Source organism: Odontomachus brunneus, unplaced genomic scaffold (assembly GCF_010583005.1).
Source record: "Odontomachus brunneus isolate Ranch 3 - 2012 unplaced genomic scaffold, Obru_v1 Obru_scaffold_039, whole genome shotgun sequence".
Taxonomy (NCBI): domain Eukaryota; kingdom Metazoa; phylum Arthropoda; class Insecta; order Hymenoptera; family Formicidae; genus Odontomachus; species Odontomachus brunneus.
This window is the reverse complement of record NW_022639489.1, coordinates 800731-811974: the sequence shown is the minus strand read 5'-3', so window position 1 is coordinate 811974 and position 11244 is coordinate 800731. Positions and strand designations below refer to the sequence as shown.

Genomic DNA, 11244 nt, shown 5'->3' with positions numbered 1-11244 from the left:
ATATATATATATATATATATATATATATATATATATATATATATATATATATATATAGGTTACGAAGAATGAGCTGATTACTCTCTAGCACCTGAGATTTGTGTTTTCCCATTTATTTCTCCCTATATATATATATATATTTTGTATATCGGGATACAACATCAAATCTTTCCGCGGAGACCGGTCCGAGAGATCCGAGCAAGAGCGAAAAAGAGAAAGCCCTCTCACCGTACCTCTTCGCGCCTTTTATTGTTAATCCTATCGCCTCTTGATTTTCTGTGGCCGCTCCTTATTGGTTCAATTTAAACGTCGGATCATAACGTCTCTACATATCTCATGCGGCACACACAACTCGCGTGACTCATCGCTCCTGACTTCTTTTAAACGCGACAATACAATACAGCTTTGCGACAGGTAAATAAGTAAATACAAATAGATAACGTCAAGACTCGATGCTGCTAAATTAACTCATCTTGGATCCCACAGTAGTAACATAAAATAAACAATAAAAAAATATCATTTCAAAAACATCTGGCGTATATTCCTTTTCCCGAAACATAAACTTTTTTGTGATATTAATAATTAAAATTCTACACGAAGAACAAATATTCTAAAAAAAAAATTACAAAAGATGTTTTGTAATATTGGACTATACAGAGATTATCACCAAAATTGATATGTTTTCTTAGCAATATTATGCATGTTTGACTCTTTTTATTACAAAAGTATTGCAATTATTTCAATGTTTTTTATTGGATAATATAAAATAACTAAACTTTATTATACCAAAGAAAAAATTATTCAATTTTTGTGCAATTACATTTAGTATAGAAGTAATACCTTATATTACATTTATAAAAAAATGGGAATTATAATATGAATATAGTAAAATTAATATAATCTGATAAAAAAGTTATGACTATAGTAAAAAAGAAAAAGTTTCGAAATATAACTTCTTATACTCTCTTATAACTTTTAATATGTTCGCAGTTTAATTTAAAATACACACGTCAAAAATGTATGAGACAAAAATCATATAGTAATATTCATAGATATTTTTTAGTAATATATTATATTCTAATAATGTTAAATTATAATAAAGCGTATATTTCGGTACAATTATTACTTAAGTGAATAAAAAAGACATTTCATATAACGCTACGTTATTTGTAAATATTAATAGATTTGTTTCTTGATGTCTGTATACAATTATTTCTTCAAAAAATGATTTTTACCATTGCTTTTATAATAATATTATATACAACCAGACATTTCAGAGAACCCTAACTAATTACAGAGTGATACAATGTTTAATTTAATGTAATTTTATATACCAAAGTAGCTTTATTTTTTACACATTATATAATATGATGCATTAAAAAACATTTTCTATTTCTTTTTTTGACAGAATGAAATAGCTGATGCAAATAAACTTTAAATTATATCCCATTTACTATAAAATTAAGAAAGATGTACATATAATATTTATCTACTGACAGAAAAAATGGTACATTAAATGACACATTAAATTGTCAGCTAAAATTGCGTCTTTTCCACGACGGTTGAAATATCGGGCAAATATAGGATCTACAGGTGTCATTAACAATCGAACGAAAGAAAATACGTAATACACTTTTCGTGTATTACGGTGCAAACAGAGACAGCTGCTGTACAAGGTGAAGCACATGTAAGCACTGCGTATAAAAAGAAACGATGGGTAGTCTACTGTGTCCAGTTTGTAATTCGTTCTGGATTCGATTCCTGAACTGCGACAAACAAGATGATGAAGTTAGTTGTTCTGTTCGTCGTTGGTGTTGTCGCCAGACGTAAGTAAACAAAATAAGATTAATAAGCAAAAATGAAGAAATTACACACAAATTATACAATTAGCGTATGTCTGCATCACTTATTTTGCACGATTTTTAATAAATTAATGTATAAAATTAATTAAAATATATAAATTTTAGCAGGCTCACAGGAGATATGTTTTAAATATATCTCCTTATTAATTTATATACACATATTACTGGCATTAATTATCACATCCTTCAATAAATTTGAGCACAAGCTCGTACAAACGCTTTCAACTAGTAGGATTTCAGATGATTTTTTTCGCTATAATTCATTTGACGCTAGTCCGCGATTTTTCAGATAAATTCCATTGAGAACTCGGTCGTCTATTGCAGTTGTACAGCGTTTCCTTACTTTGGTCTTCATTCCCTCTAAATTCCCTGTTTCTCGGTATTTTCTTGGGAATCTTGCTATCGAATTAAACTCTGCCTACTATTTCGCGCGTAAAAAACTTTTCTTTAGATAAAGCAACAATAACACTCTTCGTTTTCGGATTCAATTCAATATCTTGGCTCATTTTGGGACAAGATATAAGGCGAAAGGATTCGCCGAAGAATAACATTCACTCACATAACGTGAAAACATAACATATGGCTATCATCAGCTTCCGGTCTATGTATAGATAGCAACTTAAAGAAATAAAGGTGCCACTACAAATAATCTCATTTGCACTGAGTACTTAAAAGAGTACTTTCACGAATGAATAACTTTGCAAGATTATACAATAATTTTAATGCCAGTATCGTACATTTCTGATTCAACGCGCACGTCTGCTGATGATCAAGTGAAACTCAAGTTGAACGAAAAAGTTCTATATCATTGTACAAAAAATCACGATAATTTTTGGTAAATTAATCATTAACAAATGACATAAATATATAAGTACGCCTTGGGTTCTTTAGGCAAAGTCTCGTTCCATATGTCCGCATCTATCTCTTGGCAATGGCGGGCAATATGTAATGCAGTGGACAATGTAATGCTGGGCAATGAAAGCGCAATGCTGGAATGCACTTTGCTACAAGATTATCAATAAAAGAAATCTTGGATAAAATTTTGACTGAAGACTGAAGCGCTCGTTCTACTACATCGCATGCACTCATTCACCAATTTCTTTTCTCATAATCTCAATAATTACCACGATAGTTTAAAAGATGGTGGGTGATTCTTCTATTCAGTTCAATGAGTTTCACTTGCATACGAATATTCGGGCATCTAAGCCAGACACTTTATGTGTGCAGAAGAGTGAATAAATATCTTTTAGTGAAACATTATCAGACAAAATAATAAATTATTACGAACCTAATTATTATCAACAGAAACGTTTGGCGAAGCACCTGAAGCTATCATAGGTGGCAAAACCGCCATGGATGGCCAATTCAAATATCAAGTCTCTCTGGAACTCGAATTTTATGGGGTGAAATTCCATACTTGTGGGGGTAGTATTATTGGCCCGTCACATATCCTTACTGCAGCTCATTGTGTTGAAAATCTGGATGATGATGAAGTTATAGTACGTACATAACAGTAGTCACCGGAAACAGGAGATTCATTCGATTTTTCACTTTCTCTTAGACATATTTACTATAAATGTAATATAGAGAAATTAGTAAGAGATTAGCTCAGTTGAGGTTGCTCCGCAAATAGAAGGTCACGGGTTCTAGGCACAGAATAAACTCGCTTTGTGTATATAGAAAAATTTAGCGATGCTAATTTGATGATTTTTCTTGCCAATTTTGTAACGTCATCTAATTGATTCTAATTTAACTTATTAAAATTGCTCGATTCGCAGACAGTTATAACCGGAACCACCAGCCCGGCATTAAGAGGTGAAAGACATGAGATTAAGTGTATTCGTATGCATCCAGAATACACTGGTCAGAAGAAAGACGGATGGAAGCATGACATCGCTGTGATTACTGTAAGTCGAACTCCCAATTCTCGTTAAGTGCGTTCGGAGATGTAATGTGTATGCAACAATCTGAAATACTTTCTTCTCTAGTTGAAAAAGCCGATCCAAATAAATAAATACCAAGCTCCGATTCCTCTAGCAAGTAAAGATTACTCCACTGGCGGATATCGCGGTATTATAAGTGGATGGGGAAAGACCAGTTTGGATTCAGATTCTTCGATGATACTTAAATGGGTTGAAGTGAATGTTTTGGATAAGGAAAGTTGCTTAAAAAGTCAGAAAAATACACCCACTAATCCAAAACATATATGCACCTTGGAGAAGATTGGGAAAGGCGCCTGCCAAGTAAGTGTAACTTTATATTATCCTTGAGGCATCTAAAAATGATCGTGTACGTCTATTCGTATCCTTATTCCTTCAGGATAAGAAAGAAATTGTGAACAAGATTAAAAGTTAAAAATGTACCATTCTCTTAGGGTGACAGCGGCGGTCCTCTCATGGTCAATGGCGAACTTGCTGGTGTTGTCTCTTGGGTCGTGCCCTGCGCTATGGGTAGATCTGATGTATTCACTAATGTCTTCTACTATCTGGATTTCATCAAGGAGTGTCAACAGATGTGTTAATAGACCAAATAATCACATTCGACCAGCAACCTATATCTCAGGCATTTTCTAAAGTTTTCAGTTACTACGATGTCGGCATCATCACTATTATTCTCCATCGTGAGATAAAAGCATAAAATAAATAATAAAAAATACTATTGGTCTTATGCATATTTCTCTTCTCAATTTAAACTTTTTTTTTTAAGATAAATGATGAATCTAAAGCTGTTATTGGTAAATTACATTTGGCGCGATTGGCATCTCTTTCGTGCGATCTATTACAGCGATATTCTCACAATTACAACAGCCCGCAGACAAATTTTCCCAGACCCGGCATAGATTCCGATTATAATGCTCAGGTTTGTCCGGAAATTGGTTACCCCAATACAATGCCAATAGAGATTCCATTCTTGTTCCAAACATGGTATCCCTATCTAGAATCGACATAAAAATATTACGAGAAATCACGCTTTTTTCAATCAATAATAACGTTGACTACTTTTTCCCAAAAATCCCATTTTTATACCAGCTATTGTATGTAATAGAATAAAAAGCTGAAAAAGTCAAATATTATAAAAACTTTAACTCTATTTAACTGAATAATGGAATTATTTTGAAAGTCAAAGAATGAAAGAAAAAAGAGAATAACAAAATAATAATTAATACTTTCGTAATTTTGATTTATAGAAATGTTAGGCCCGTTTTTCTTAAAATGTAGTTTTTCAAAGCATTTCAGATATTTGGTTCAATACAAGTATAAAAAATAGAAATTGAGAAATTGAGAAAAGAAAAATTTTGGAAAAACATTCATTGGGGAGAAAATGTTTGGGCTTCTCGCTTAGAGTCGTATTTTTGAAACATTACACATCTAATCCGAATATTCGTCGATTTCCTAATTAGAAGTCTACAATTTTTTGGAATTTTTTGGAAATGGATCTCAATTAGATCTCAAGAAATTTTTTAGACTGAACTACAACCCATAATTATTTCGGGGAATCGGACTGTGAATCCCAATTAGATCTTAAGAAAAAAATTTTTTTTAGGGAAACGTGGAGGTGTTCGTTACCCGGCGAACTCTTTCGAACAAATAAAATAGTTTCAGTAGCTGCGTGCGAATGGATGCCCGACGAGGCGGCGAATTCTTAATTTGATCGGCTGATCCGTAGCGTGTTACAACCCTCGTGCAGTATACGAGATGCCGGCGGGGTTGCTCGAGTAGCTGATAAAATATCAGCCGTCTGTCGAATTGTGTTTGTCGAACTGTCGAGCGATATTTTATCCGTTTAATTGTTTTTCGATAGCCGGTCCGGCTTTTTGCACACGGTCGCGCGGGGTCAACGAGATGGTGAAGGCACGGGTTATTCGTTACAATGAAATGGGATCGCGCTTTAACGGCGGCAAGATGGTAAATATATATATACATACATATATACTTTTTTCATCGGCGGAACGATCTCTTTTTTTTCTCTTCTCTTTGTCGCTCAGGCTGACCGGAAATTAGCCGGCGCCGCGCAGTCCCGTGTGAATGCAGATATAAAAGCCCGACCTGACGTAGACGGACTGCAATGGCGCATTGCCGAAGAAGAAGCGCGTATCCGCCGTCACGTGTCCTTGTTCTTTCCACAGTAATACGCCCGGCAGTTTGTCTTTGTCAGAAAAGGCCGTTTATGCTCGTGTGTGCGTGGTTATGGTGATGTATGCCTTTGTACGGCTTTATGGGACACTATAAATGCCGGAAATAAAAACGCACCGTGTAAAATACTGCTTTTGTATCGGGACGGATACGAGCTGAAATTTTCACTGTACACTGCCGGCTGAAGCAGCTTTCGAGAAACAACATGTCGGACGACTTGCACATTACGCAAGACTTTCGCTCTAACACGCGGGATAGAGATATAAAGAGAGATTTTCCGGAGAAGCACCGAAATGGATTGAGAACTCCCTGGGGGAAAAAAGTGACTATATAAAATTATATAAAATTAGACAGAATGATTCGTGGCATACTCATTCTGTGCATATCATCAAACCGAACACAAAATTTCTCTACCGTTTCGCGAACAACCGCGCGAAATTTTGAGTTATTAATCAAAGAAGATTGGTGAATGATCATGCGCGATACGGCACATGAGCTGTGACGGCAACGTCACTGTTTATTTTGCTCCACACGGAACAAAAGTGCTGTTGAACGAAGAGGGAAAGAGACAGTTTTGTTTCATTGAACGTCGACACCTCATGGGCCGTTACAAAAATAGGCATTCGCTTCGACTGTATTTATACTACATTTTTCTCGGGTATGGGCTTCACAAAAATTGCGAAGAAGCGTCTGGCATACCCTGTGCAAATTATATGTGATATTGTTATATAGAAACAAAATTCACGAGTAACTATTTTTCCCCCGGGGATCAAAAGCGCGACGGTTACCGAAGAGAACGCAGTATCCTTCGTACACACGATATCGGAGAGCGACACTATCGATCGCAATCGTCTCCACGCGTGCAAAACGTTGAATATACAGAGGCGTATCCAAATTCTGGCATAGCCACCCACATCACCCTATCTCGGCGTAGCAGCGAGATACTGGAAAAAAGAAGAAAAAGAAATAAAAAGAAAAAATCAACGAGCACACAAGTCGAATATTCGCTTCTTCCTCTCTTCTTCTTTTTTTTTCAGCAAGATACGCTTACCAAGCGCCACTTTTCTCCTTCGACAATTTCGACTTCTGTCGATCCACCTTCTGGCTGCCGTTGTCTCGCTCATTCGATTTCGGGAATTCTCATACCGTCTCGTTTTGACACCCGCGGGCGCAATCGCAGCACCGCGGCGGCGAATTGTACGATAGCTCGGCCGGTCGGCCCGTTCGTTAATTGTCGCGGCGGCGAAGTTGGAAACAGCCGGGTACACGCAGTAGATAGCTGGGGCTTACCGCGCACGTATCACGTTTAACTATGCAGCGTTCCCTCTCTGTCCGGCGTGCGGCGTGGCGCGAAACATCGCACACGTGCGCCGAGAAAGAAAAATTGCGGGACAATGCTCGAATTCACCGCTCTCGAATGCCCGGAAGTCGCTCTCGATGGCTGTTCGGCGCTTGCGATTCCACGTTTTGACCGCATCCGTTAAAAATAAAGAACAGAGAAGCATTTCTCTCTCCTTTTTTCGTTTTTTTTTTTGTTTAATTCAGACAACAATTACGCCAACACGGATAGAGAGAAACCGCCCATTTTTATGCTACGGATAAATTATTCCGCGACTCTCCTATTTGCACACGCATACTAACAAATGTCATTCTACTGCTAAGAAAACCGCAGTTTACTTCCCTTCTTCTGAGCAATGGTTATCTCCGAGAAACAAAATTTTAATAGTTTCGAAATGTATTCACCACAGATTTTTGAAGAGTTCATTATCATGTACTCAAAAGAAGAATTTATTTTTCAGAATTCATTTATCATTCAGAATATTGTAATACATTGTGGAAAAAAAAAACGTTAATTCGTCTTCATGCGATAAGCAAATCGAATTTTTGTTTTACTTGAATGTTCTCGATTACAATGCTAAACTCTCACTAGAATTCAGAATATAGTAAATTTGATGCTTATGACAAACTCATATGATCAGATTTGCGATTGTATTAAGGTGCCAGATTTTCCAGTTTTGAATACGGGAAATTTCTACGGGACATAAATGTGTGAAGTGGAGGGCGGAGGGAGAAAAATAAAAAGATTCGAAAATTATTTGACAATCATTGAAAATGATGACAAATCCCAATTCGAATAGTACTCGAAAAAATTCGGGACAAAGGGTAAAAAATTGGGACTGTCTCGAAAAAATCGGGACGTCTGGCTACCGTAACTGTATGTGTCGAGAAGGGAGGAGATTACTCCGTAATAATGTACTTACGATATGCGTCCTGACGTACGCACGTCGTTGTTTTCAACACTCTATTACTTATTTCCGCAAGAGACTCACAGGACACAAGCGAAAGAGTATGGAAAATGGAGCTTTGTGTCTATGGCAGTTGCTCGGCATGAAAAGATCGCAGACGCGCGCGCTGTCATTCACTTACACCAAAAGTTCATTAGCGTGTCGAAAGTGCCAAAAGTGCATGAATGTGAACGCGGCAGTGATGCGAACGAGGTCGCGCGTCTATACGACGCGATCTGTACGGCGCGCCGCGGCGAACGCCTTAACCACTTGCTCGAGCTACTAATCACTCTGGACCAATCGCGTTCGTTTCGTATTACGAGGTTGTCATCGTGGTTATTCAATCTAGGCATTGGTAATGAATCGCGCAAAATGCTCGATCTTTTCGCGCCAAGCAGCAACCATGGGCACACATCGATCCACATCGCTCCGCGTTTCTCGCGTCGAAAGTGAGTCTCGCGCGTTAATAAGTCTCGGGAGTGTCGAGAACAGCGATGTGCGATCGCCGGGGCGTATCGTGAAGACGTCATTTGTAAGTAATCTTCTCGTTTCTCCTCGCGGTATATGCGGCCGGTGCTTGTCATGACGTGTCGCGCCGACGTCCCTTACATTTGTTAAAAACATCGACTCGCTCAAGTAGCAATAGAATCGGGCGGTCGTCGGGTTTATTGAACGGGAATTAGAAATACGATGACAATCAGAGGGAAAGAGAAAGAGATGCGGAATATTCGGGCGGTTGCGTCAGCTTGTTAGGAAAAGAGATACGGAGAGAGAAGTATCTCAAAGTAAGTCTTGCGCGGAAATAAGTATCCGGGAGTGTCGAGAATAGCGATGTGTGATCGCCAAGGCGTATCGTGAAGACGTCATTTGTAAGTAATCTTCTCGTTTCTCCTCGCGGTATATGTAAGGTAACCAGATTTCCTAGCCCTAAATTTAGGACACTTCATAAATATGTGAAGCGGAGGGCGGAGGGAGGGGAGTAAAATTAGAGATCCGAAAATTATTTAGCAATCATTGAAAATGATGACAAATCGGTGTCCCGAATAGCACACGAAAAAATTTGAGACAAAGGGTGAAAAATCGGGACTATTCCGAAAAAATCGGGACGTCTGGTCTCCTTAAGGTAGTTGTTTCCCAACTGTGGTAGTCAAAATTAGATTTTAAATAAAAGGTTCAACAACCAATGAATTCTTTTAAGTAAAAGTGAAAAATAGATTTTTAAACATTATTGATTCTCAGAATAGTAAAAATCGATAAAATAAATGAAATGATAAAAAGAGAAACATGCTGAATTGTGTTGTAGTCGCGGAACTATAGATCGTGGCAACGTCGCATCTCTATTAGCGCTATGCGACGCTAAGCTATACAACGTTGTCACATCCGCAAAGCATGGTCGCGAACGAAAAAGCAAAAGCCAAACTTATTTTTGCTGATTAATCATACTTTAATAATGTATGGTCAATTTCGCTGAGACTGAAGTATGTACTTCTGTAAGTATTCAATTAATTTTGCCCAAATTTTTATATTAATCCTTATTGTAAGTCATTTGCAGCTAACAAATTCCGCGTTTACGTGTTACTTTTTGTCAGCGCCATGTAAGATATCGAGAAAAAGAGTAAACTATAAGCGGTAATTTCTCGGAAATTATATGGTTAATCGAACCCATATTTAATACACATACGTATTAATACCTAAATTAATTTTGCTACAAGTTTCAAGAAGATCTGTGACTTCACTGTTTTTGAGCTAACTACCTTAATGTGTAGATATATGAGACAAATAAAACACTTGAAGCAAATAAAAACGCGTTCACTCGTAAAGCAGCATGCATTTCTCTGCGCGAACGGATCTCTCGCACAACGCGATTAATGCTCAAATCATTCGGAGCAACACAGCATTCGCCGTGTAACTTTAATTGCACATAATTAATTGCGTGATATTGCATTAGCGTCGCAATTTGCTTCGCGTCCGCGCTATTAGTTTAAGAGCTATTCATAGAATTAAGAGTGAGCCACGGTCTCGTTATTAACATTTCCGCGATTCCCTTAATTTCTCCGCGACGAATTTCGAAGCGCACGCGCCTCGTAAATAAGCGGTACTTACCGCGTATGTTTCGCGTTTAATGGTACATGCGTATGAACATCCGTCTACTGTTTTTCCGCGCGAAAAACTGGAACGCGGTGCGCGGCTACAGTTACACACACATGCGCACGCACAGGTCGGAAAAAAGTCGAAAGATACGGACCGCGTAATAATTAAAAATAACCGTTTCCGAATGTAATGGCGAATTGCGATTGCATTACCGCAACCGCTGCGTGTGATCATTATAATATCGCAAGATATTTTTTCCTAAACATTTCACATGTATAATGGACGTTAAATCGAATAACATTCTTTTTTCTTTTTTGCCGAACAACAATGCCTCTCTATACCAGTTTATGGATTATTTTAAAAAATTCCAAACATTTAACACATCGCGTCGTGTAACGTGCGCGCTAGAATATCCCGTTGGACAATTTTTAGGAGTACAACACCCACGTATAATATTTTTATAAAACGTATTAATCTAAATACAAGGGAGATAGGAGCTAGAGTAAACATGGCGTAGTGCAGCGAATAGTTTCAAATTTCGCGCACGAGCGGAGGAAGTAAATTCTAAACAAAAAGAGGCAAGAAAAACACCTGTGGCTGACAACATTATTGTCTGCCGCATATATTTTTGTAGAATTCGCTCTCTTTATTTAAGCGAGAAACTCGAATTGTCCGCCGTAAGCCCGTGTGTCCACTCTAGTCTCTGTCCGCTGTAGCCGATAAAAAATTTGTACACCAATAGTTTCCAGCTTTGCCAAAAATTGCAGCCACCGGAAAAATCGGGCAGTATTACGCGGGACTTCTCCAAAAAATACGCAATATCACGGGCGTAAATCTCGTTCGGGAATGGTGTGTGCCGTACGGGGGGAGGGG

General features: G+C 37.8%; 1 protein-coding gene across 1 annotated transcript; it reads left to right on the top strand.

Annotated features, from left to right (window-relative positions):
• Positions 1-1725: 1725 nt before the first annotated feature.
• LOC116844137 (chymotrypsin-1-like) lies at positions 1726-4520 on the top strand. The gene is made up of 5 exons (XM_032815301.1): positions 1726-1826; positions 3168-3361; positions 3641-3769; positions 3851-4105; positions 4237-4520. Exons 1-5 carry the CDS (start codon positions 1781-1783, stop codon positions 4381-4383), a joined length of 771 nt encoding a protein of 256 aa, XP_032671192.1. The 5' UTR covers positions 1726-1780; the 3' UTR covers positions 4384-4520.
• Positions 4521-11244: the final 6724 nt, after the last annotated feature.

Coding starts and splice junctions, on each gene's coding strand:
- LOC116844137 (XM_032815301.1), top strand. CDS start 1,781: ATGATGAAGTTAGTTGTTCTGTTCGTCGTTGGTGTTGTCGCCAGAC. Junction 3,770..3,850: donor ATGACATCGCTGTGATTACT/GTAAGTCGAACT, acceptor TTTCTTCTCTAG/TTGAAAAAGCCGATCCAAAT. Junction 4,106..4,236: donor TTGGGAAAGGCGCCTGCCAA/GTAAGTGTAACT, acceptor CCATTCTCTTAG/GGTGACAGCGGCGGTCCTCT.